Raw genomic sequence first — 27,289 nt, 5'->3', positions numbered from 1 at the left:
GCCCTCGTTTATTGTTGAGAAAGATAGACACCTGCTTCACTGCTTGCGAAGGGATCCCCCCCTGCAGGTGGGGAAAAGGGATTCTTATACCAATCCTTGCACTTCACGCCATGTACACTTAACTCACTGCACTACTGCCGGGCCCCCTCTTTCCACCCCTTTAAGTATTTGTTTGAAAGCTTCCTTTTCTTAAGAACTGCCTCTAAATCAAGTGAGGAAATAGTTAAGTATTGAGGTAAGCCAGAGCAAGTAGTAACTAACCAGTAGATTGGAATTGTAGCTGAAGGTGATATAACTCTTGAGTTTTCTGTTTTAGAGTTTGTCGTAGAAGAATTTGGTATTCTCTTTCTTTTTCAAGTAGATGTTCCAAAAGTCTGGGTAAAAGGAAAGGCCATTATCCAGGGAGAGTCTAACATACCATTCAGTTCGCGCATTTGTTGGCTACTAACAATTGAGAAAGAGCAGCACAATCCCAACAGCAGTCTGCATACGGCCCCTTCCTACTCTAACTACATCATGAACCCAGAAACCTTGCTTTTGATGGAAGGGGTGTGTCTGAAGAGACTGCTGTGCCCACTCAGTGCCTTACAGCACTTGGAGGAAGCAGGTACCCCTTTTTCACTTCCAAGTTTTATAACATAACCAAAATACGGAGAAGTAAAGTGTTGCACTCAAAGTCACACCAGCAGGCTCCTGACGCCTAGTCTCATCCATGGTCCCCTTGGCACACCTGAGTCTCCTTGTGCTAACCTGCAGCTTAACTTAGGAGAGGAAGCAACTGGGATGCCCACAAGCCAACTCTTAGCTTTCACCTCATTTACCACCCAGTACATGGGGTTCCTTTGTTTCTAACTGTGCTCTTAATGAATCACAGTGATCCATGCTGGTAAACCAAGGAATGTGGAACTAGAACTTGGGTCGTTGCCATTAATGATTCAGTTTGCCTTCAGAACTCATTCTATAATCATGTGTGCATTGTAGAACTGGGTAGCAGGTCTGAGAAGGAAGACACAACTGCCTACCTTGTCCTGGACTTGGGAACTGCTCCTCACATCATCAGGAGATACTAGGGTCCCTTACCCCTATACTAGAACTGGCCCTAATCTGCTCTGAGTTCACTGAAAGGATTCTTGGGACAGGATGGTCACACACTGCCATCACTCTGGACAGTAGGTACCAGCCTTGTGTCCTACCCAACAACAGCTGAGGTACAAGGACAGCAAGGATGGGTGTGCTCAGTAGTGGCTGAGAGCCATTCCCAGCCCTGTGATGACTGCTACTTCCTGATTCTGCTGAGCTGGAGGGTAGCCATGCCTGGGGGGGGGGGGGGGGAGGGGCTTTGAATCTATATCTAATATTGGATCGACCTTCTCGTGGTGCATCCTGTGAGTACCCATTCATTGGGGACACTGACGATCCTTCCTAGCCGACTGAATCCACATGGATCCCAGTCACTTTCAAAGCCAGCAACAAGCAGCTCCTGACAGCTTTCAACCTGACCTGTTGACTGGCTACGGAAGAAGGGCAAACGCTAGAAGAACAACTTGATTTTTGGTGACATCAAACCTTGCCCGAGAAAGCACTGACATTACCAACTATTGCTATTGTCATATTTTTTAAACTAAATATTTTTGAAACTATTGTCAGTTAACTTAAATTAGGCCTTTAAAAAAATGAAATCTACCTCAAACTTGAAACGTTGGGGCTGTGCACTTACTAAAAAAAAAATTTTAATCTATTTTTATTGGACAGACAGCCAGAAATTGAGAGGAATGGGGAGATAGGGAGAGACACCTGTAGCCCTGCTTCACCACTCATGAAGTTTTCCCTCTGCAGGTGGGGACTAGGGGCTTGACCCCAGGACCTTGTGCAGTGTAACGTGTGCTTAACCAGGTACTCTACCACCCAGCCCCACACTTTATCCTCAGCATGCACCCCTGCTGCCTCTAAAGAGCAAACAGGCCTAGGGACAGCTGTCAGCAAGCATCACCTAGTTGTGGGTATAGTCTGTCTTTGGAATCATTCTAGAATATAACTTACTCCATGCCAAAACAGACCAGCACTCTGGGGAAGTGCACAGCAGTGTTAGGGCCCCCAGCTGGCAAGTCTGCCCAGGTAAGACTTGTGAGTCTGGGAGTCGGGCTGTAGCGCAGCGGGTTAAGCGCAGGTGGCGCAAAGCACAAGGACCGGCATAAGGATCCCGGTTCGAACCCCGGCTCCCCACCTGCAGGGGAGTCCCTTCATAGGCGGTGAAGCAGGTCTGCAGGTGTCTATCTTTCTCTCCTCCTCTCTGTCTTCCCCTCCTCTCTCCATTTCTCTCTGTCCTATCCAACAACGACAACAATAATAACTACAACAATAAAACAACAAGGGCAACAAAAGGGAATAAATAAATAATAAAAAAAAAAGACTTGTGAGTCAGCAAGTGCTAACTAACAGGTGAGCAGGCTGGAGGAAGTGCCAACTGACTGCCAGCTGGGTTCCTACACGGACAGGCTGGCATTTACCCACTGAACTCTTAACTCCACGCTGCTTCAAGATAGGCACTTTCCTAGTTGCCCAGTGAAGCCTTTTCTGAGACCTGGGCTGGGCACCCTCCCCCTCCCCTTACCTGTTGGTCTCCTGACGCAACTTGCCCAGCTGGAGGCTCAGGTGCAGCTGGGCCTCCTGGACAACCTCGGAAGAGGGTCTGTTCCCTCCAAACGCTGCTTGTGCTTCACTTCCTAGCAAGTCTGCTAGGACACAGTCTTCTTCCCCTGCATCCTTATCCACACCTTCAGACTCAAAGGTAGGTTCAAAGTGGGGTCGGAGCTCTGCAAAATCACCAGAGGAAGAATGGCAGAGGGTTGGGGGCTTGTGTCCTGGGACAGGAGAAGAGGCAGTGTGAAGATGACTGCCCAGTTTACATACACATGGGGAGACTTGGGCTTGGAGATGGTATGTTTATTAGCCAGTTTTCAAAAGGCGCAACCAGGCCCGAGCTTCTGCCTACCTGGAGCCAGAATCGTTACATGCTGGAGCTGAGCCTGGGCTCCAGGGCTCAGGGAAGCAAAGCAGCAGTAGCCAAGTCAACAGGAATGCTGCAGTTAACCTTCGTGGGAGGAAACTGCCTCCAGAGGAGAACCAGCTTGGGAATGAGGCTGTGCCCCTTCATTTCAAAAAACTTGACACAAGCAAGACAAAGGTTTCTCCAACATCTGCTAGCAGGGGCTTCTGAGTGAGCAGGGAGGCACCTGCCAGGGCTGCAGGCTCAGGCCCTGGGGTGTGGGGACCCAGCACTAGGCAGTGGCAGACTCCCACAATCTCCAGCCTGCAGGTGAAGGAACTTGCTGTAAAGCGGGCTCACCTGGCGTGAGGATGGTGACTGCTGCCTGCACTGCTCGTCGTATGATGCTATCCATAGCAAACATCCAGTGGGGCCTAATCAAGTGATTCCTCAAAACTTTATTTACCTAAAAAGTCACAGAAAGTCAGATTTCTGACCCATTACACTTTCAAGAAAGAGTCCTTAGTAATGTTCACGCTTCTGCTCTGCTGCCCCGGGCACCAGACTGTCTCCCTCTTCGCTGGGGATCTGGGGTTCGGGTATACCTTCTCCCTCCCCAGGCCTCTCTGTTTATTCAAGTGTTGACTGAGCACCTATGAAATGCAGTTACTGTGGGCACTTGGCACACAGAGATAAATCAGACATGGTCTTGGGCCTAGAAAAACTCCTGGGCAGACCCACGAGGTGGAAACCTCGGCTGGCAGGTGCCGTCTGTCCCCAGACCATGCATTGTTCCTAGCCAAGTGCACTCTGCCTGTCCACCCGCATGTGGACACTAAGTACTCAGAAGGGGTTGCTGAAACTAGGGACCGGGTAGGGTAAGCTGGGCCCCTCCTCAGTGGACTGACTCCCTGCCTCCGGGCACATTCTCTGAGGTCAGGTGGAACACTTACAGCATCCTGAAAGGCAAAGAGTACCAGGTGAAGCTGGTTGATGGACGAGCTGTCGAAGTCCAGGTCTACCTTGAGCTGCAATATCGTGGAGGCCATGGCACGGGGCTCCGGGGAGCGGATGAAGTCCCGCAGGACCCCAATTATCTGCTTGATGTGGCCATCTGAGAGATGCGGTTCTTCTGAACTCTGATCACCCCACCCCCCCAAAAAAAATAATCACACTTTCACTGAGAAAGTCGGAGGGAGGGAAATAACACAGGGAACTGGAGTATTACAGCACATAGGTACAATTTTTTTTTTTTTTTTTTTACTAGAGCACTGCTCAGTTTATGGTGGTGCAGAGGACTGAACCTGAGACTTTGAAGCCTCTGGCTCGAGTCTCTTTACATAACCATTATGCTATCTACCCCTGTTCCATAGGTACGATTTCTCATCTCACCAAGATAGGTATCTGCATAACACCGCCAAATTAGGGCCATCATCGTGTAGCAGGCCTGGAAAGCCTTGCCCCCCATTATCTGTTACAGGGCTACTTGGTCCCTTTCTTCTCTACCCCACTCCCAACAACTGGCCTTGTAAGAAGTCAGTTCATACTAGGGCAGTGCCCTCTTTCTAAAAGGATCTTCCCTCATCCAAAACTTTTTTTTGCCTCCAGGGTTATTGCTGGGGTTCAGTGCCTGCACCACAAATCCATTATGTTGCCTTGTTTTATCATTGTTGTGGTTATTATAGTTGTTGCTATTGATATCGTTGTTGTTGGACAAGACAGAAAGAAATGGAGAGGAGGGGAGGACAGAGAGGGGGAGAGACAGACACCTGCAGACCTGCTTCAGCGCCTGTGAAATGACTCCCCTGCAGGTGGGGAGCCGAGGGCTAGAACTGGGGGTATTTGTGCTTTGCGCCATGTGTGCTTAACCCACTGCGCTACCGACCGACCTCCCCAAAGCTTTAATATATATATGTGTGTGTGTGTATATATATATATTCATAACTTTTCTTTCTGAAGGGGCTGTTCTCTTAGCTTCTGGGGCAACTCCATTGTGGCCTCCAGCTGGAGGTTAACTTAAGGAATAAGGAGGAAAAAAAAAAAAAAAAAAAAAAACGCTCTGTACTTGTCATTTGGCCACCTTGGCACCAGGGGGCAGCATCGCCCCACAATGCTCTGCAGATGTGGCTTTCTGGAGTCTTTTGTTACAGAGGAGGATATTGGGAAATGCTTGTGGTAACAACTGTAACCAAATGTGCCAGAGTAACAGGAGCTCAGTTCCCCTCAGTCAGTACCTGCACCAAACACTCCTGCAGGTTGGAAGCCACCTGGCTCTGCTCCTCCCAGAGGATCTTGTACAGGATGGCACGGCGCTCGCTGTCCTTGCGCAGCAGGAAGAGGCCAGAATCCCTGTCCTCAGGGGACGAGGCAGTGCTCCGGTCCTCAGGGGCCAGGCTCTCATCTGGAACACTGCCCACAGACACACACACACAAACACACACAATGCCCTATACATCCCTGAGTCTCCAGATAGGATATGAGAGGGAGAGGAGCCCACCCTCCCGGGCAGAGAGAGGGAAGGCCCCAGTTATCTGCTTCATGTGGCTACAGAAAGGCCGCTGTTGGAGCGAGAGGGAGAGAACATGAGACAAGGAGCAGAGGAGAAGGGGGCGGGGAGAGGAAGAAGGAAAGAGGAAGCAAGCTGTGCAGAGCTGAAGGGAGTTAGAGCTGTTCTGCCCCCCCCCCCCCCCATGCAGGTGCAGAGCAGGGCAAGGTAGCATACCTGAGCAGATGGCCAAGGCGGTGCTTGGGCAGCTGGGCCTTGTCAAAGAACATGTCTGGGTGGGCATCTGAGTCAGGGGACACTGAGTTGTGCTCACTGCTGTTGCTGCCCAGGAGCTCCCCCGACAGGGGCAGGGACAAGACTGAACTCCGGGTCCCCTCTGTGTGTGGACAGACAGGGAGGGAGGAAGGGAGGGGGAGACTTGGGCAGGTGGAACACCCAGCGCGGAGGCCCCTGGGAGAAAACACTGAACCACCAGGCCTGGCTTTTGACCCAGAGTGGCATCAAGGAAAGGAGAACAAATGGGTTTCCTTGGCAGGGGCCACTTCCGTCATTGCCTGAAAAGGGACGGCTTGGCTCGGTGGCCTGTAGGAGTCACCCAGGCCTGCCATCCATCCCCAGAGATGCACCTTACTCAGAGTCTGGGGCAGCACTAGGGGCAGACCAGGTGCAAACCCCCTGCACCAAGGCACCTCTCGCCTGCCTCTGTCCCTCCCTTCTACTGGCAGCCCCAAGGCAGGTGGCCCACACACCTGCCTGCCTTGTTTGTTGGTCCATTGGGCCTCACCTGCCGGCTTGAAAGCAATTCGGTTCTTGCCCTTGTTCGCCTGCCTTAGGAAACCCTCTTTGAGCAGGCTGGCAGCAGTGGCACGTCTGTGAGGGTCAGGCTCGAAACAGGACAGAATGAAGGCTCTGGCTTCAGCCGAGAGGGCTTTGGGAATCTCAGGGTGGATCTTGAACATTCCCACCTGCATCCAAGAGAGTGGACCAAAGTGGCGCCAGACCGTGGGGGAGTCCCATCCCAGCAGACAGGCCTTCAATGTAAAGTGTGTGGGGTTGGCGGCTTGCGGGGCAGAGGCAGCTCATCCAGCAGAGCAAAAATCTGAAAAGGCACAAGGCCCAGATTCAAGCCCCATACCACATGGAGCATCATGGACAGCAAAGAGAGAGAGAGAAAGAGAGAGAGAGAGAGATGCTCCATGGAGTGGAACAGTGTCCTCTATTTCTTAAAAAAAAACAGCCCAGTGAGGCCAGTGAGTGGCACCTCAAGCACTGTATTAAAAAACAATGCCAGGGGCTGGCTGGTGGCACACCTGATTGAGCACACGTATTACAATGCGCAAGGACCCGGGTTCGAGCCCCCTGTCCCCACCTGCAGGGGGAAAGCTTCACGAGTGGTGAAACAGTGCTGCAGGTGTCTCTCTGTTTCTCCCTCTCTATCGCCCCCTTCCCTCTTGATTTCTGACTGTCTCTAATAAGTAAAGATAATAAAAAAAATTTAATTAAAAAAAATGCCAGACCAAAGCTGCTGTCCCTGTTGTCTTACTCCTGGCCATGTCACAGAGGCCTAGAGGACTTAAGGCGCACTATGACCAAGCTCCTAGCTGGGCTCTTGGGAATTTGCTTTGCCAACAGACCAGGAAGGAAGTGGTAGTGGGGAGTTTCAGAACCAAGGTGTAAGAGGCCGTGGGCCTTCCACTCCAGCCCTCTTGGCTCCTGAGACCACTAGCCATGTTGCCACAGGTACTTGGCCACACAGGGGTCCCAGAGGAGACCACAGGATCATGAAACAGTGACAGTAAGACTGGCATGGCGTGGAGCAGGGAGCCTGCTGCCTAAAGGGTAGAGGGAGCAGTCCCTGAGCCCTGAAAGCTCCCCTCTTTAAGTCACCGCAGCCCAAGCCCTCAACCTCTCTGGTGCTGCAATGAACAAGAATGAGAAGAAGAAATGTGACTGGTCCACAGTCCCCTGCATTTTGCCAGGGTGGCCACAGCCAACCACCAACTGGGCAGCCTATGTCGGTGGAAACACATCCTCTCTCCAGAGCACAGACTGCACATCTACAATCATTGCGTCAACGGGCCAGGCTCCCCAGGGAAGCTGTAAGGAGCCCAGCTGTCCCTGATGCTCAGCTTGGAGGCCCACCACCCCAATTTCTGTGGCCACACAGCATTCTGTCATTGTCCATCCTCTGAGTCAAAGTTTCCCCTTGTCACAAGGAAACTCATCGAACTGGATCAGGACCAGTACAATGGCCCCAGTAGAGCTGGATTATCTCAGTAAAGGCCTTCTTTCCAAACACATTCATGCTCTGAGCTACCAGGGAGCTGGATCCAGCACATTCCTTTTAAGAGACACAGTTCCATCCCTCACCCTTTGTTCCAGATGCCAGCCAGAAAATCCTTGACATTTTCCTGAAGGATCTGGAGGTCCCAGAGCCATTTCTAGAATCTTCACAACAGAACACAAAGAGTGCTTCATGGTTTCACATGCCATCTCCCAAAGATACATCTTCGGAAGAGAAATAGGAAGCAGAAGAGGGTTTCGCTCACCCACGGGGGGTGGAGGGGAAACCAGAGTTCCAGCCCTTGCACAGGTCTGCTAAACTTTGGGGGAGGGGCACCAGCAAACCAAAGTAACCAGTCACTTATCAGATGGGCACCAACTAGTGATCTGTTCCCAGTTCTGTGACTCAAGTGGCAGGTGACATCCTCAATGACCTTCAACAACAGCCAGCTAAGGGCTGGGCGGGGTGTTCACTGCCCTGAGTGAGTCTCCTTGGCACCGCTGTGAACTTGAGGTCTTGAGGCTGCCAATCACCAGGAGAGTGAGAAGTTCTGAGAACCTTCTGCAGCAGTGGGGGGGGGGGGGAGCCAGGCCCAGCTGGCATTCATCACAGATGCGCATGTAGCCACAGAAAGCCCCGCATCTTACACCTCCCAAGTGAACATGGAGCTGAAAGCCTTTTGCGCAGGGGCTGCACTCTGCTGGCTGACAGTGGGGAAGAGGAGCCCCACTCCCCACCCCCTTTCCTATAGCATTTACTTTAGAAAACTGATAGCTGGACCTGTCCCTCTTGGAGAGTGGTATGAATCATTGTAAAAGCCTCTCCCAGGGATGTCCTCCTCAAGGGCTGGGGTTATCTCTGCGATGCAATCCTACAGAAGGCAGCACCCCATTTCCCGGGTTTGGGGCAGGGAGCCTAGCTGGGCGACACCTCCCTCTAAAACTACCTGATGGAGTTGAGAAGATCACCTCCCTTCAGGTAAGTGGATTAGGGGCTACCCCAAAGTCGACAGGTGCCTCTTGGATGAGGTACGGCCATCCAGAGGATACCTGGCTCTTCTCAGAACCTGGATGGAGAGGGTGGCAGATGTTCAGTTCTACAGGAGCTGCCTATTCTGGTCCTGCTGGACTGCTGACTTGAAGAGAAAACCAATCATCTCCTCTAGCTCTGTGTGGAGTTTCTGCACCAGGGAGCAGAGTTCATTCTTTTAAAATTTTATTTTTATTGCCACCAGGGTTATTTCTGGGGCTCAGTGCCTACACCACATATCCCTGCACAACTCTTGGTGGTCACTTTTTTTCCTTCTTTTATTTGACAGGACAGAGAGAAATTGAGAGGAGTAGGGGTGGAGGGAGAGAGACCGACCTGAAGCTTCCCTCTCTGCAGGTGGGGAGCAGGGGTTTGAACCTGGGTCCTTATACATGTCAATGTGTGTGTTCGACGGGGTGTGCCACCACTCAGACCCTGCAGATTTCATTCTTGATCCCACCCCCACACAGCACCACGCAGGTCCCACCTTGAACATCGCTGCTTGCGGCTCGCCCAGCTCATGGAACGGGGGCCAGCTGGTAGCCATCTCAATGATGGTACAGCCCAGGGACCAGATATCGGCTGGAGCACCGTAGCCTCGAGGTCCCTGGTCGATGATCTCAGGTGCCATGTACTGCAGAGTGCCTGTGGGGAGATGGGAGGTGCCCCAGTCACAGGGAGCCGTGCATCTTCTCTCTGACCAGACAGGCAGCAGCCTCAGTGCGACAGGTCTGCCCAGCCCCTTACAAAATGGATCCAACTTCAGAATCAGGCGGTAGTGCAGCAGGTTAAGCGCAGGTGGCGCAAAGTGCAAGGACCAGCATAAGGATCCCAGTTCGAGCCCCCGGCTCCCCACCTGTGGGAGGGGGGTTGCTTCACAAGCAGTAAAGCAGGTCTGCAGGTGTCTTTCTTTCTCTCTCTCTCTCTCTCTCTTTTTAAAGAATTTATTCATGAGGAAGATAGGAGAGAGAGAAAGAACCAGACATCACTTTGGTACATGTGCTGCCAAGGACTGAACTCAGGACCTCATGGTTGAGAATCCAATGCTTTATCCACTGTGCCATCTCCCAGACCACTCTTCCCCTCCTCTCTCCATTTCTCTCTGTCCTATCCAACAGCAACAACAGCAATAACAACAACAATGAAACAACAAGGACAACAAAAGGGAATAATTTTTTTTTAAATTTTAAAAAGAATGGATCAAATTCAAATCAACGAGCACCTATTCTAAGTGTGGACTAAGTGCTGTGTCAGTTACAACTACGGGGATGGGCATCTGGGGTGCATGCACAGTGGGCGGGGGGGGGGGCATTGTGAAGAGAGGCAGTACATGCCTCTGAGCCAGGACAAGCTGTTGCGAGGGCAGTTGAGGGTCTCTGAGAATAAATGCCAAGACAGGACTGACATACGAGAGATCAGCTCAAAGGCGGGGGAAGAGGGAAGGAGCAGGGTGGCTGGAGAGTCAGAGACTGACTTGGGGGAGAGAGGGGAAGAGAATGCCTGGTGATAGAGACCTGGGACAGTCCTGGAACCCAGGACGCCCAATGGGAATGCCCACAGTGGTGCCTGACTCACTTCCAAATTTTCATCCCCACACCCCAATAATTTCCTGGCCAGCCTCTTCAGATCTACCTGCTATAGGCTCCCCTGCATCCTAGAAATAGGCTGCCTTCTCACAGCTCCATCCCAAGAAAAGGTCCTTACATTTTTATATATATTTATTTATTTATTTATTGAAAGATGCAAACACACACACGGGGGAGGTGGGGAAGAGAGAAACACCAGAGCACTGCTCAGTTCTTGCTTATGGTGGTGCAGGGGATTGAACCTGGGACTTTGGAACCTTAGGCACGAGAGTCTGTTTGCTTAACAATTACACTATCTCCCCCACCTTCCTTTTTTTCCCCCTTTATTGGGGTATTAAAGTTTGACAGTAAATACAGTAGTTTGTACATGCATAACATTTCTCAGTTTTACACATAAAGCACAACCCCCACTAGGTCCTCTGTCATCCTTTCCCAGAACCTGTGCTCTCCTCCCGACCCAAAGTCTTTTACTTTGGTGCAATACACCAGTCCTTTTTATTACAGTCTGTCTGTAAAAACAACGGGACTGATTTCTATCTTTCCTGCCTGCACTACAATCACTAAAAATCATATTCTGTAAGAGGATAAACTGTGACCAAGTTGTTTATAGAGCAGAAAATAGTCCTGATGGGCACCACTCACTGACCCAGGGCGCTGCCCCACCCCTCAGAACACAGTGCCCAGCAGGGCTTTCAGACTCCCTGTCGGTCACTGAGAAGTTTCAGGCCAGGGCCAGGGTGTGACAGAGACCACCTGTGCATATTTCTAGAGGTGTGTGTCACAGCTCTGGTCTTCCATCCATCGAGGGGCTTAGAGGGGCTGGGGTCACAGAGAAGGGGAGGTGCTGAGCTATGCGGGGGTCTTTCCTCTCTTGACAGGTGGTGGGAAGCACTATCTCCAGAAACTGGGGGCCCATGCAGCTCAGCACCCACTTGGAACCACCACACCTGCTGGACAGAGGCTGTTCACTAGCACCCTCCACAGACAGACATTCCCAAAGTTCCATCACTTCCTATTAGCGAAGCACAAGAGAAACAAGGTGCAGCCTCCCAGGCCAGGTGGGTGGGGCTCCCCAAGCTTCTGGAGCCAAAAGCCCTTTGGCCCACAGCATAGAGGAGGGGGACCCATGAAAGCAGAAGTGGCTTATGGGGGTAGGGGTTGTCTGGGGCTGTCACCACACCCTCCTGAAATGGTACCACCCCCACACCAGGAGCAGGACACTGCCTTCTCTTTGGGGTCTAATGGAGACTGGGAAAGTCATGGGAAGGGCTGTGGGGACAAAGACTAGCTGGCGGTTGTGGTTAAGCCCTCAGGAGATGACAGTTTCAGCAGGTGAGTCACATCTCAGTGGCCCCCACAGGGACTCTAATAACTGGCTGATGGAAAGCACAAACTAGCACTTTCTAAAAACTAATTGACAAATACTTCAGTTATACTTGTTTTGAACCAGGAAGTGACCAAAGAACTTCATCAATATTAACTCATTAATTCTCATAAAAACCCTAGAAGCTTCTCTGCAACTTCTGAAGAAACTGAGACAGAGAGATTAGGTAACATGCCTAAGGTCACATGACTTCATGACTGTTAGCTGGCAAGGGGACAAACCAAAACTGGGTGTGTGGGCATCAGGATGCCCGGCAAGCATGGCTTGGCCTTGAAACAATAACATGCAAAGTTCCACATAGCATGATTCACAGACTACACAGTGTTGTGTGTATGAACACTCCACTCAGGACATGCACTGGAAACCACTGGATGGCGTATTCAAACATCAATAAAGCTTGCTGTGGGCGTCCCCCTCCCTATGAAGGTGGCTTACTTCTAGGGTGAAGCCCTTCTGAGGAACACAGGAAGGGGCTTCCTTTGGCCTCTCCTCCCAAGCCTCACAGCCACTGGAGTATCTGCATGAAAAAGGCCCACACTGTCCACCCAGCCCCAATCAAATTCTGCACTGACCAGCTCAGCTTTCTTTTTTTTTTAATATTTATTTATTTATTTATTCCCTTTTGTTGCCCTTGTTTTATTGTTGTAGTTATTGATGTCGTTGTTGTTGGATAGGACAGAGAGAAATGGAGAGAGGAGGGGAAGGTAGAGTGGGGGAGAGAAAGACACCTGCAGACCTGCTTCACCGCTGATGAAGCGACCCCCCCTGCAGGTGGGGAGCTGGGGGCTCGAACCGGGATCCTAAAGCCAGTCCTTGCACTTTGTGCAGCGTGCACTTAACCCGCTATGCTACCACCCGACCCCCTTCAGTTCAGCTTTCTACAGAACTGCTGTTTTACATATAGTATATGCAGGGGAATTTCTTACCCCAAATGGTGCCCCAAATGCCCCTATATTATTTTGCAATGCAAAATTCATGCCTCCTCAACCCCAGTAGTTGGAAAAACATGATATGTGATAATGAATTATGCATACATTTTCTTTGTGATTTTTTTTCCTCCTTGGAAATGCTAATTACGAGATAAATTGTAGGGGGTTTTATGTTTTGAAGACACCCTTGTCATATCAGAGTCCCTTCCTGCTACATATTGCCAAGCTAATTGGTGGCTTTTAAAGAGGAGGACTCAAGTCATTTTCAGTTAAGTCCTACAAACTGCATCAGTCATAGTCACAACTACATACATTGGTCTGTATGTAGTTAAGTATCAGAAATGACACACAACCATTCAGGACACTCTTCTTTGGGGGGTTCTGGGGGATGTGTGGCCCAATAGTTTCCCATTTCAAGATGAACGTTCGTCCCCTAATGTCACAACTGAGAAGTTATTTTGGTGCAGGACATAAGCTTTCAAAAGGGACTGTCTCTTGGGAGTCGGTGGGTAGCGCAGCAGGTTAAGTGCACGTGGTGCAAAGCGCAAGGACCAGCATAAGGATCCTGGTTTGAGCCCCCGGCTCCCCACCTGCAGGGGAGTCGCTTCACAAGCGGTGAAGCAGGTCTGCAGGTGTCTCTCTCTCCCCATCTTCCCCTACTCTCTCCATTTCTCTGTCCTATCCAACAGCAACAACAACAATAATAACTACAACAATAAAACAACAAGGGCAACAAAAGGGAATAAATAAATATTAAAAAATTCTTATTGACCAAGAGACAATAACACTGTAACTGAATACAAGTCTCTTGGGGGCTGGGAAGAGGCAGACCAAGCAGAGAGCACAGGTTATTATGTTCAAGGACCTGGGGGAAGCTTCACAAGTGGTGAAGCAGGGCTACAGGTCTCTAACCCCCTTCCCTTTCAATTTCTCTGTCTCTATCCAAAATAAAGATATAAGATTAAAAGAGGCAAGCCTCTCAAAGTGAAGGCGATGCTCACTGAATCTAAAGCTGCATCTGGCTAGTCTACAGCTTGGTGCTACAGGGAAGGAAAATACCCCGCTGTCCCACAAAGGTGACTTTAGAGTGGTAATAAGCTCTCTCAGCACCACCCAGAGAGACCTCTGGGATTCCTTATCAACCTGAGGGGATGATGAACCTTGGCTTATTCAAAACTTTCCAAAGATAAAAAAAAAAAGTGTTAGCAGAAGCTTTTAACATGGATTTCAAAGAGTCACAGGTAACTCTGAGCATCCTTCTACTCACTGGTCTTATAAGTGTAAAGCAAGCTGCCATCTTTGTCTCACTCAGAATCTAGATCCTTTCTTTAACACTGGAATGATCCCATCAGTGACACAGGGCAAAGAGAACTCAATCCCTTGGACCCACCGTAAATACTATATTCTCTGAACAAATTAGTCCCTCTTGGAGTCATAAGCATAGAAAGTCACAAGGTACCAGAATTCATTGCAAATCTAAATCTATTATCATGGTAGTGGAATGTCCTTCCAAGTTGTCTGAGGAATACTGTTATTAAAACTGATCTGAGATTCTGAACAGTGTTACCCAAGAGGTGGGGGGGGGTGATTTTGTCGACTAAGTAGAAACTCTTGGAAGATTTCAAGCACGGCACTACACCAATCCAACTTTTGAAAAACAAAGAGGAAAGGAAGGTGGTCTTGTCACAAACTGCTTGCTCAATGCATCACTATGACAAAGTCAAAGCAGTATATATATAGCTGGGGTGGCGGAACGTCCAGTCTGTGCTGTGGGGGTGCTAAGCACCTCTCCCGTCTGTGCAGTAAGCGGACTCCATGATGCCTCCCCACACTAAGAAAGTCTGCTTACCAGCAAAAGTCTCTGTACTCGGATTCACTCCAGCCAGACGCTTAGAGGTGCCAAAATCAGAGATCTTCACCACACCACTATAGGTATTTACTAGAACATTATCACCCTGTGGACAAAAGATAACAAGTGTTTACAAGACAGATCTAAACAAACTGGCACACACAGCATGCTGAGGAAGCAGCCACAAGTCTTGAGGCCAGCGACGAGGAGGGTGGCTCAGTGGCAGGGTATAGGATGTATAGGTGTGAGGTCCTGAGTTCAACCCCCAGCACTGCTGAAGCCACAGTGATGCTCTGGTTCTCTTACCCTCTCATTAAACAAATCTTAGGGTTGGATAGATATCACAATGGTTATGCAAAGGGACTTTTATGCCTGAGAAACCAAGGGTCTCAGGTTCAATCCCTCGTACCACCATGAACCAGAGCTGAATAGTGTTCTGGTTAACAAATAACAACTGAAACAAATCTTTGAGAATAAAAGTAAAGAGTCAAGTCTCTAGAAGACTCTATTTTGCACTGGGAGGACAGTCACAGTCTCAGCCAGCAGCTTGGTGTGAGTCACACACAGGAAGCCTTGTTGGCTCAGAGGATCAAGTACCTTTATGTCTCTGTGCACGATCTGGTTTTCGTGGAGGTACTTCAGGCCTTCCAGGATCTGCTTGGTGTAAAACTTGATGGTGGGCTCCTTCATTGGCCCCCATTTTGATCGCAAAAGAGCAGATAGGCTTCCTGAAGAGAGGCACAGCAGAAAACTCATCAGGGAGATGAAGACTTAACCATGAAAGTTCAGGGAAGCAAAGATGTGACAATTCAAACCTAATGTTGCCACTCTAGCCAACATCACTGCTTCTGTTCTTGATGCTCTTTTTCCTCCTGCTGTCACCTGCTTCCCAGATGTGCAGGGACAGGAGGTAAATTGACCTGAACAGATGTGGAGCGGGAACAGGCACCACTGCTCTGTGCCCCTGACATTCCATGGGGTCATTCTGGGGCTATCTCAGCTCAGCTCTTGTCAGGAAAAAGCTACCCGAGGTTGCAGGCCCCACGCCAGTGTCTCTCCGCCATTTGGCTGGGTCAAAGGTATGTTTTCTACCTTGCACTGAAATCAGAGATAGACAGGACCAGATTAGGGGGTGAAAGAGGAGTGGATGGAGATAAGGATGTGCTCTGAGGCTACAGTGCTTGGATAGGAGGAGACCTACTTGCTCTGTCCTCACTGAGAGAAGGCCCCAAAGCCAGGCCTGGGTGAGTGAACTGCCCATTACACTGCTAACGCCAAACATCTGGGTCTAAAGAAAACTTCTGTTTGCTCCACTCTGCCCATCTGATTCAGGGGACCTATTGTGTGAACAGCAGGTGGGCCTGCCCATTGAGAAGTACATGCTCCGGGCTTCAGCCAGCTGGGGTTATACTGCAGGGCCTCAGAGCACACATTCATCTCTAGTTCTGCCATCATCCTAAACCTTATGCCTGGCATATCAGTGGCAGAAAAGCATGTATTTTCTACCAGACTCAGGAATAAGTGGAGGGAAGACATTATACTACAGAGAACCCTCAATGTAGCCCACTGCCTGGCTCTTTTTTTTTTTTAAAGATTTTATTTATTTATTCATGAGAAAGATAGGAGGAAGAGAGAGAAAGAACCAGACATCACTTTGGTACATGTGCTGTCAGGAATTGAACTCTGGACCTCATGCTTGAGAGTCCAAAGCTTTATCCATTGCACCACCTCCTGGACCACCTAACTTGGCTCTTAACAGGTAGTTAGACTCTCAATAGAATATTTTTTAATGGCTGCTGGATGAATAAATCAATCCAGATTCTAACTGAACTTTCTACATTTGTATCCAGATTATAATTACTATTAAATAATTAGCTTAATACGTCTACCTAAATTAATGCTTACTAAATTCTCTGCCAGGCAACCTTTTTTTTTCCACATAGAAACATCGACATGGGTCACATAATGGCTTCGCCCATTACAGCAAACATGTCACCATGCGCAAGGACCAGGGTTAATGCCTCCAGTCCCCACTTGCAGGAGGAAACTTCACAAGCAGTGGGGCAGTGTTGCAGATATCTGTCTCTTTCTCCACATGTGTCTCTGTTTCTCACCCTCTGTAAGAAAATGGTCACTGAGAATGGAGTCTAGCAGGCAGCAAACCCCAGCAATAGCCTGGTGACAAAAAAATAGGGGGTGGAGGGGAAGAGGGAGTTAAAGGCGGAGGAAGATTAAGACAGGGAAGGGAAGGAAGGAACCGCAACACTGAAGCTGGGGGGAGGGAGGCTTCAGACAACACTTTAAGAACTTAACCGACACTACCTAGCTTATCTAATGACTCACTAAGAGAGGGTCACTATCAGCTCAATAATTATCATCACTCCAATGACCAATTACTATAATAATTACTACTACTCCAATTTTATAATTCATTTATTCAACTAGAAAAAAGAGGGCACACGGGGTGCCTAAGACCAACAGCTTGCAGGTGGAGGGACCAACTACAAGTAGATAGTCTAGCACCACACCTGACGATTAAGTACTCCGTGGGAAAAGCACTGGAGATCAATATCACTGTCACTGTGTTTTTCTGCCATGTCACTCTAACCACCTTTGCTTTCTCCCCCAGCCTTCTCCAAACCATCGTTAAAATCCTGAGTAGGAAAACTTCAAGATGGGATACTGTCTTCTGCAACTGTCTGTCCATTGCCTGGCGCAGAGGTGGGCACCCAGGAGGACCTCCATAAAAAACAAGAAACCAGTGGTCCAGGATGTGGCAGTGGTAAAGCTTTGGACTCTCAAGCATGAGGTCCCAAGTTCAATCCCCAGCAGCGCATGTGCCAGAGTGATGTCTGGTTCTTTCGCTCTCCTCCTATCTTTCTCATAAATAAAATCTTAAAAAAAAAAATCAACAAACCGAATTGGAGGAAAAGATAACTGTATAGGAGAGAGCCAAGTCTTCTGAGAACCCAACAGTCTCCCACATCTCGAAGCCCTGCCATCATTTAAATGGCAAGACAGAAACAAAGGCCCCATATGTGTTCTCCTTCATGATTTCCAGGGCGCAAGCCCTAAAGACTAGTCACAACTCACCTCCAGGTACCTGCTCCATGAATATCTTAATGTAGCCAGCCTCAGACACAGAGCCCAGGTACTGAACAATGTTGCGGTGCTTGAGGTACTTGTGCAGAGCGATCTCCTCGTGCAGAGGCTGAGAGTACCTAGCAGGGAAAGCAGAGCTAGTGTCAGCTGCCAAGCCCCAGGCTTAGGAGTCCACAGCACCAATCATAGTGCAGCTATCTCCCTTCTACCCACAAGACGAGATGGGGCAGTTTTCTGCTCATACAATGCGCTCTGTGGGGCTGCTGGAGTCTAGTGTGGGGTGTAGAGTCACCGCCTGTCTGCTGTTGTTATCATGCTAGTGTTAAGGTGTGAGCTCACTCAACAGTCCCTCCTCCTCTGAATACCATTCTAGAAGGTTCTGCCTTGAGCTACCTTCCAGTCTTTTCCCACAACTTTATTCTGGACAGCCTTCAGAAAGACTTTCTACCCTGTGGCCTCTTTAGTTAATTTTCTCCATGGTCATCACATTCCTTCTTCCTAAAACACACACCTCACTGTACCACGTTCTGTCATGAAGTCCTCAGATTACACATTTAAATGTATCAGCCTTACTTCACCCCAGGTGTCCCCAGTGCCCCAGACTACAGTTAAGTCCCAGCAAACAATTTGCTGTTCTCTGGATAGGCTCTGTGCTTTCTCGTTTCTCTTCAAACCTCCTTTTCTGCCAGTCAACTCCTACTTATTCCTCAAAGACCAACTAAAACACAATTCATTGTCTCAAACTTTCCACAGCTCTCAAGAAAAAGTCAGTCATTCCTTTCCAGTGTTCTATAAAAACCATTCTGACAGTTGTCACTTGGACTCCCAGGCAAAGTCCCTGCATTCCCTCCTCAGGAGCATGCTGGGATAAAAGAGGATCCTAGTCACCTTCTAGTCCCCAAAGCCAGCCCAGAATCTGGCACAGAGAAGGAACCCAATATACTAAGCTCACTCCACAATTTAAGAAGTGGTACAGGTCCCATCTAACTTCTGAAATCCTAGGAACAACTACCAGTAGCAAAAAGCTGAAGCTATGAAGCTACTATTATAGCTAACAGAAGGAGGTGGTGTTAGCTAGTGATTGCCATATATATATTACTTCAATACCTTAGCCATCATGAGAGTGAGAGAGAGAACTCTGGACTGGGATCCTAGTATGGTTTCTGGGGAGATAATTTAATCTTTCTCAGACTTGATTTCCTCTCCTTTCTTTCTCTCTTCCTTTTTCTTTCTTTCTTTCTTTCTTCCTTTCCTTCATTCCTTCCTTCTTTTTTCTTTCTTTTCCTCCCAAGATTATTATTGGGGCTCGGTGCCTGCATTATGAATCCACTGCTCCTGGCAGCCATATTTTTTCCATTTTTGTTGTTGTTGCTATTGTTGTTGTAGGGTAGGACAGACAGAAATTGAGAGAGAAGGGAAGACAGAGAGGGGGAGAAGTCAGCTCCCTGCAGGTGGGGAGCCAGGGGCTCGAACCAGGATCCTTATGCTGGTTCTTGTGCTTCACACTATGTGCACTTAACCCGCTGTGCTACTGCCTGGCCCCCTCAGCCTTGGTTTTCTTATTCACAACATGAAAACGTTGGACCAGTTCATTTCAGGCTGGGTCTTGTCATTCAAGTACTATAACAAGCTGTGCCAGTTAAAATGAGCAGAGGAATGAATAGATGAGGAAAGGGCAGGGTGCTGCAACCACTGTGACCCAGCCCCAGTAAAGCTCTGGCCACATGGATGGAGGGGTGCTGGAAGGCGTGCTCTGAGGGCCAGTGAGATCTCTTATGCTGTGGACTACTGTCTTCTCTATGACGAGGCTTTTGCAATGTCATTATTTACAACTTAATGGGAGGTAAGTGAAGAAAGGAATGAACACTTAAATTCTAAAGTGTCCAATAAATAAATTACTATGGGAGGTCACAAAAAAAAGAGAAGAAAATAGCTTGAAATCCAAGGGTGGGGTTGAATATATTAAAAGTTAAGTTTAAATTGATTGAAATCATACATCTGAATAAGTAACAGCCTTTAAAATTCACATTACAATGGGGAAGCTTCATGAGTAGTGAAGCAGTATTGTAGGTCTCTATCACTTCCTCTATTTCTCACTGTCTCTATCATAATAATAATAAATTATCTTTAAAAAGACCGCTTGGGGTGGTAGATTCATCATATAGATCACAAGCTCCATCATTAACCCTGGTGGTAATTTTTTAAAAAGTGGAAAAAAATTCACACTGCAATGTGAATTAAAGCATTAAATCAGATTTTTTAAAATGTCAATCATCAATCTACATAAATATGTACAACTTGAGACCTAGTCAATTGAGTAGAAATCAAACCACACTTTTTTTCTGACCCTCCGCAATGTACATGAATCTAAGTGAAGCTGCTTCACTTTCTCAGTCTCTAGTCTACAGGGACCAAAAGCAAGCCCCCTCAGCTGCCTGTTTGGATCGTGTGATACCTTCACACTCCCACTCTCTGCACAGTCAGTGGCGGTGTAAGGTTGGGGTGAGGAAGTGGTGAGGAGGTGGAAGGCCTGCCCCCTTACCTGCTATCTCTCTCTGGGATTTCTTTGATGGCAATTCGCACCTGGTTGCTCAGGTCTCTTCCAGCGTATACAACCCCATACTTGCCCTTTCCCAGGATAATTCTCTCACCATTGGTGTCATGGTCATATTGATACTGAAGAAGGAAAAGCAAGTGGGTTATAAAGCACACACTCTCAGTCAGGTGTAGGGAACTGTGCCTTGTGATGGAAGGGTGTCCTGTCAGAATAAACTCTAGTTACCCTCCACCCTGAACATGAATAAGTGGCTGTAAAATGAATGAATGAATACAAATGATTATTTTAAAGTATAAATGTGTTTGGGGTCTTTAAGTTAGAAGGTTGGTGATGTTTCTGTGACTAGAAATATGTCCTGAAAGTTCACCCTTGTTGATGTCAATTAACTTGAGGTCAAGCTGGTTTTGTTACATGTTGTTATGCTAAAAGTTGCAATTTCCAAGAACCTATCAACAGTATTAAGTGAGCTAAGTTACTGTACTTTAATGGAACAGAGTTCTCAGTTATTCTTGCACTCATAAGACTTTATGAAATAAAATTCAGAAATTTAAAAATAAGACCGAGTGATCTGGGAAAATGGGGAAGTACATAAAATGTTGGACTTTTAAGTTATGAGGTCCCTTTATGCCTTAGCCATGCAAGTCATTTGCGTAATTATCATGCTACCTCCATAGCCCTTATTACTGCAATTTAGGGTGGGGGTAGATAGCATAATGATTATGCAAAAAGACTCTCCTGCCTGGGGCTCTTAAGGTCCCAGGTTCAATTCTCTGCACCACCATAAGCCAGAGATGATTAGTGCTCTGGTTTAAAAAAAATACTGCAATTTAAAATATATATATTTTTTATTATTGTCACTAGGGTTATTGCTGGGGCTTGGTGCTTGTATTAGGAAGCTATGGTTCCTGGTGGCCATTTTTTCCTTTCTTTTCTTTCTATTTTATTTGTTAGGACAGAGAGAAATTGGGGGGGGATAGAGAGGAAGACACCTGCTTCACTGCTTGTGAAGCATCCCCCCCATGGGGAATGAGAGCTTGAGCCAGCTCCTTGCATGTGGTGATGTGTATACTCAACTGCCCGGGCCCAAATGCTTTAAGACAGACAGAGAAAGGCAGAAATACAGACTGAAAGAGACTACAGAACCAAAACCTCCTTCAGTGAGGTGGAAGCCAGGCTCGAACTGGGACAGTACACATAGCAAAGTAGCACAGTATCCTAGAGCTGCTCCAGAAATGCTTCTATATATGTCAAGTACCCTCAATAGGTGCCTTCCCTCATGAAACCTAACTTTTAACAGGGAAGTCCAGAAAAGAACTGAAGGTCAATTAAATTTCAATTGTCTTAATACAAAGTACATCTGCTGGGCTCCCGTTTTTAGATCTAGCATGCAATACATTCCATACAAGTTTGACCTATAATTAGGGTTGGTATTTTGCTCCCCCAAATTCATTAACCCAAGTTGTTGAATGACTGTATTCCATTGCAGTTTCTACTTCTTCATGATTAAGACAAAGGCAGGACCGGGGAAACAGCTCAGTGTTAGAAAACAGGACTAGCATGTCTGAGGTCCCAGGTTTAATCTCCGGCACCATATATGCCAGAGCTGAGCAGTCTTTGGTTTATCTCTTTCACTCACAAAACAAATATGTTTTTTTAAAGATGTTTAAAACGAAGGGAGTTGGGTGGTGTCTGCACCTGTCCTCTTCCACCAACTTCTAGGGATGCCTGTGACGACAGGGTTCCTTTCACTCTAAGATTGAGCCAGACGTTAGTCTGCTCCAGAAAAGGCTTTCGCCTCATACCTTTAATTTCCTTCATACCCCTACCTTCAAAATGCACCACTCTATTCATTTCTACAGTAAGCTTTGATTTTATGCTAAAAACTAGCATACTTATTAAGACGAATCTCTTTGAAATCTTCTGGGAGAAACTTGTAGGAATCAACTTCAGTCAAACTGAAAGTATAGTAAAACTTCATGAAATTGTCATTGCTGTGAGGGACAGATCTGAGTAGCTGTGCAAGGCTGAAATCTCTGCATATTTATATACAAACACAGGAGGTGCTGGGGACTACAAATATGCCATCCCAAAGAGCTCATGATGATGCTACTTTACAAAAAATTGTGGGTAATGTGTGATTTAAGGTTAAAAAATTATTATTTCAGGCTCTAGGGAATAAATACATCTCAGGGCAGAATACATGCTTTGCATTTTACAAGGTCCTGGATTTGATTCCCAAACACCAAAACAAACAAAAAACCCCGAAGTTCAAAATGGTTATATTAAATATGTGAGTAGATATAACTAAAGCTATGCTAATCATAAATTAGTCCTTTCCAGTTCATTTCTCTCAAGTACCAACAACTAGCATTAAAAGTTTTTTCATAGGTTGTGCACAGAAGGAAGTTTAGTCAAGTCCTTGGCAATGTTTTTCCTAAGCAACCAGACTCTAAGGGCCCCAAAGCAATGGACAGTGAAGGCTGGTTTGTTCATGAATGAAAGTTTCAAAACATACCTGAAAGGAACTTTCATACAAAGTATCCAGGACACAACGTACCACTTTCTCCTTGTTTCTAAGCCCTCTGAGACTCACCTCTAAGGTGTAGCCCTCGGTCTCGTTCTCCAGTTCCACCGGAGTTCCCACGGTTATCATCTCTTTGACTAAAGAACAAAACCTACAGCAGCAAATACCACACAGATGACATTAGTTATGACCACTCTTGTTCTTTACCTTACTAGATTAAGCTGGGACTCAAGGAAACACAGCTTTTACTAGTTTAGGGAACGAGCCTTGATTTGGTACAGTGCTCTAAGGGTTCTCCTCTAGCTCCAGTGCCCCTAGATATTTAAATTCCTTTTGTACAGAACCCCCACAACTGGTTAACCTAACTGATGCTTGAGTGAGTCACTCCTTGAGTCTCTCCTTGGAGAACTCTATTTAGAAAGGCTTCACTGATACGGAGAAAAAGATGTGGGTGCCATTTGTGAACTGGTTAGGATTAATCCCTTTTCTACACAATAGCCCCTAACAAATACACGTTAGAGGCCATGTGGCAGCACACTCAGCTGAGTGTAAACACTACCAAGGGCCACCTGCAGAGGGAAAGCTACACGAGAGGTGAGACAGGTCTGCAGGTGTCTCTTTTTCTCTTCTCTCTCTCTCTCTTTTTTAAAGATTTCATTTATTAATGAGAAAGATAGGGGAGAGAGAGAGAGAGAGAGAGAGAGAGAGAGAGAGAGAGAGAGAAGAAGCAGACATCACTCTGGTACATATGCTGCCAGGGATTGAACTCAGGATCTCATGCTTGAGAATCTAGTGCCTTAGCCACTGTGCCACCTCCTGGACCACTCTTTTTCTCTTCTTTCCCTGTCTCCTCCTCTCTTCAATTTGTCTCTGTCCTATCAAATAAGATAAAATTTTTAAAAAAGGATAAATGGCTGCTAGGAGCAGTGGATTCGTCCTGCTGGCACCAAGCCTCAGTGATAACCCTGGTACCAATTAAGAAATAAATAAAATAAAATATAAAGTAAAAAATTGGGCAAAAAGGCATATGAAGGGGCTAGGTGGTGACAAACATGAGCGCACATGTCGTAATGCACAAGGACCTGGGTTTGAGCCCCCAGTCCCCACCTGCAGGGGGAAAGCTTTGCAAGTGGTGAAGCAGTGTTGCAGGTGTCTCTCTGCCTCTCTCCCATCTCTACCACCCCCTTCCCTCTCAATTTCTGGCTGTCTCTATCCAATAAATAAAGGCTTTTTTTAAAAAAGCATATGAAAAAAATTCCCAAAATCACTGATTAGCACAGAAATGTAAATTAGGACAACAATGAGCTAATACCTCACCCCTGTGAGAATGACCTACATCTGATAGACAGAAACAAGTGTTGGTGAGAGTGTAGAGAAAAATCAACCTTTTTAAACTGTTGCTGGGAATGCAAATTAATGCAGCCCTTGTGGAAAAATAGTTTGGAGATTCCTGAAAAATATTTTAAAAAAAAACTACCACATGACTCAGCAATTCCTCCCCTAGGCATGTACCCAAGGAATACAGAAACACTGATCTTAAAAGGTCTATGTACTCCCTTGTGCTGGCAGTAATATCTGTAATAGCCAACATCTGGAAATAACCCAAGTGTCCAACACCAAATGGTTAAAGAAGCAGTGGCATATATACACAATGGAATACTACACAGCTCTAAGAAATGACAACATATTTCTTTTGCTATAGTAAGGATGGAACAGGAGGAAATCACGTTGAATGAAGTAAGTAAGAAGAAGGATGAATACTGGATGATCTCACTCACAGGTGGGCTCTAAGAAAAGCAAAGGACGACATAGGCTGAATTCTCAATGAAGTGCAGTCTGTTGCAGCAGACCTGGGGATTCAGAAGAGGAGGCGAAAGCTGGGGAGGGGCACTAAGGGGAGGTTGGGGACCGAAGTCTCCATGGTGGAGCAGGACAATGGTTTGGTGGAGGGTGAGATGTACTGATACCTATTTTGGGGAAAAGTAGATGTGCACCGGGTGACAACACAGTCCTGTAAACCAACATTGTCTCATTCAAGTCATACTGGGCAAAACAAAGTTTGGCCAGGGAGGAAGCTTATCAGTAGAGTGCATGACTTGGAAGCATGAAGCCCCAGTGATAATCCTGGTGGCAATAATTTAAAGAAATAAATGTGAAAGATGCTGTTAGAACTTTCATACCTTTCTAGAGAAATTATAAACTGAGACAACTACTCTGGAAAACTCTAGGCAGCATCAAGCAAAACTGAAAATAAAGCTACTCACATCTAGACATGGACTAACAGAAATCAAGGTACATGTTCTCAAAGGCATGTGCAAGTGTTCATAGCAGATTATTTCATAATAGCCCCAAACCAGAAACATTACTAATGCTCACTGACAGAACAGATACTGAAGTAGTGTACAGAACGTAATGGAACTGCATGTCCCAGGCTCCTTTAAGCTACCCCTAAACCTAACCTCTTCCTCCTCCTGGTGTTTGTAAAAGCCCTGGAAGATTTAAAGCCAGCTCCTGCTGTTTGTAAAAAGCCATGACAACCTTTGACCTTCATGACCTCTACCCATCTCTTAGTCCTTGTATGCATAATTGTGAATCATTTTTGTATAAAAGGGAAATCTTATAGCCTACCAGGGCCCAGAAGCTTTTGGCATCAGCCAATTCTGGGTTTGGTGTGCCAGAAATAAAAGCTTTATTTTCCAGTAACCCTGAGGTGTCATGACATTGTTTACCAATTCCTACTTTTACAATACATCCTTGTATATTCACACAACAGAACACTATACAGCAACGAAAAGGATGAACTGATAAACAGTAAACAGCTGAATCTCCTGGGTGCTATTTTCAGAGAAGAGGGTAGGAATAATTCATACAGATTCATATATAAATTGAATCCATACGCTTCTGCTTATCTGAAGCATAAAAACAGGCAAAACTAACCTCCTGATAAAAATAAAAAATAATTGTGGCCAGGAGGTGGCACACCCCGTTGAGCAAATGTGTTGCCATGTAGAAGATCCAGTCTAAGCCCCTAGTCCCAGCCTTCAGGGGGCAGCTTCATGAGCAGTGGAACAGTGTCAATATTTCTCATTCTGTCTCTCTCACCCTCTAGAGAGGGGTGGGGAACATGTGACCCACGAAATCATTTGGTCTGGCTCTGCTAAGACAACTTCAGGTGGGAATTAAAATTCAATATAAGGTTTTTTTTAAAAAAAAACATATCAGTATTAGGTTATAATCTTAAATTTTTTTTACTGTCTATTTATTGGATAGAGACAGTCAGTCAGAAATTAAAAGGGAAGGGGGGGAGATAGAGATCTGCAGCCCTGCTTCACCATTCAACCACCTGGCCCCTATTTTTTTTTAAGTTATAATCTTTGTTTTATATTTTTTATTTATATATTAGTGGATAGAGACATCCAGAAATCGAGAGGGGTGGGAGAGATAGGGAGAGAGACAGAGAGACACCTGCAGCCCTGCCTCACCATTCATGAAGCTTTCCCCCTGCAGGTGGGGACCAGGGGCTTGAACCTGCATCCTTGCACACTATAATGTGAGCACTTAATCAGGTGTACCACTGCCTGGCCCCTTGAGTTATAATCTTTTGAGCTGATAATTTTGTATGGCCCATGAATAATGTTATAAATATCCAAATAGTCCTTGGCAGAAAAAAGGTTCCCTTTTCCTTATCCAGAGGAAAAGGAGGAGAAAAAGAGAAGAGGAATGATGATTGCTAATGGGATTCTGGGTTTCACTTGGGGGGTGATGAAAATATTCTAAAATTGGATGTTGTGGTCCAAAGGTGGCACAGTGGATAACACACTGGGCTCTTGAGCATGAGGTCCAGAGTTCAATCCCTGGCAGCACATGTACCAGAATGGTGTCTGGTTCTTCCTCTCTCTCCTCCTTTCTCATGAATAATTAAATAAATTCTTTTAAAAAAAAAAAGACGTACATCCTAAATGGTCATATTGCATGCTATGTTAACTATCTCAAAGTGGTAAAAATAATTTTCTATAGGTCAAAATTTCAGGAAAGAAAAAAATTCAGGAAAGGCAGTTCAGCAAATATTTTTCAGAGTAAAAAACCCTTTAAAAATGATTCATCACAATAACATTGAAAAAATATCTGATCAGCTATAACTCACCTACTACACTGGCCTTCAGTGGAAAAGTAGACTTGAAAGTCATCAGAATTATCATGGACATAAAGAAAACAACACCGTTCATCAAATTTGGATATGCTGTAAAAATTAAAGGCGTAAGAAAGCTTATTATACATTAATATTACTTTTTGAGAAAAATTTAATAACAGGTTTCCTTCCATTTCACAAATCTGAAAGACTGATTAATGTTTTAACAAATACCCTCAAATTCCACTTCTATTTCTCTATGAAATTTAAATAGAAGAGACATTTAACTTGCTCCTGTTAAGAATCTGTGTTTATCAACCGACTTCAATATGTGTCAAGAACTTATTACATTCAGAGCTAAGCAAAGTGCAGCAGGAGGAAAGGGAATAAAGTATGATCTCTGCCTTCAAGAGTTTATAATTTC

The 27,289-nt window shown here is 46.5% G+C and overlaps 1 protein-coding gene across 1 annotated transcript in view; it reads right to left on the bottom strand.

The window, feature by feature from the left end:
- Nucleotides 1-201: 201 nt before the first annotated feature.
- MAP3K15 (mitogen-activated protein kinase kinase kinase 15) overlaps nucleotides 202-27,289 on the bottom strand; it is a 119,754-nt gene continuing 92,666 nt past the window's right edge. The window contains exons 13-26 of the mRNA XM_060182930.1: nucleotides 26,881-26,976; nucleotides 22,806-22,887; nucleotides 20,198-20,331; nucleotides 17,647-17,774; nucleotides 15,151-15,281; nucleotides 14,554-14,659; nucleotides 9,293-9,450; nucleotides 6,277-6,457; nucleotides 5,709-5,868; nucleotides 5,221-5,395; nucleotides 3,940-4,125; nucleotides 3,347-3,452; nucleotides 2,612-2,813; nucleotides 202-374 (exon numbers count right to left, since the gene is read on the bottom strand). Of these exons, the coding sequence (XP_060038913.1) occupies nucleotides 257-374; nucleotides 2,612-2,813; nucleotides 3,347-3,452; nucleotides 3,940-4,125; nucleotides 5,221-5,395; nucleotides 5,709-5,868; nucleotides 6,277-6,457; nucleotides 9,293-9,450; nucleotides 14,554-14,659; nucleotides 15,151-15,281; nucleotides 17,647-17,774; nucleotides 20,198-20,331; nucleotides 22,806-22,887; nucleotides 26,881-26,976 (1,963 nt within the window). The 3' untranslated portion in view covers nucleotides 202-256. The remainder of the gene's footprint in view (nucleotides 375-2,611; nucleotides 2,814-3,346; nucleotides 3,453-3,939; nucleotides 4,126-5,220; nucleotides 5,396-5,708; nucleotides 5,869-6,276; nucleotides 6,458-9,292; nucleotides 9,451-14,553; nucleotides 14,660-15,150; nucleotides 15,282-17,646; nucleotides 17,775-20,197; nucleotides 20,332-22,805; nucleotides 22,888-26,880; nucleotides 26,977-27,289) is intronic.

This window comes from Erinaceus europaeus, chromosome X (genome assembly GCF_950295315.1).
Source record: "Erinaceus europaeus chromosome X, mEriEur2.1, whole genome shotgun sequence".
Classification (NCBI taxonomy): Eukaryota; Metazoa; Chordata; class Mammalia; order Eulipotyphla; family Erinaceidae; genus Erinaceus; species Erinaceus europaeus.
This window is presented reverse-complemented; position numbering and strand designations above follow the sequence as displayed.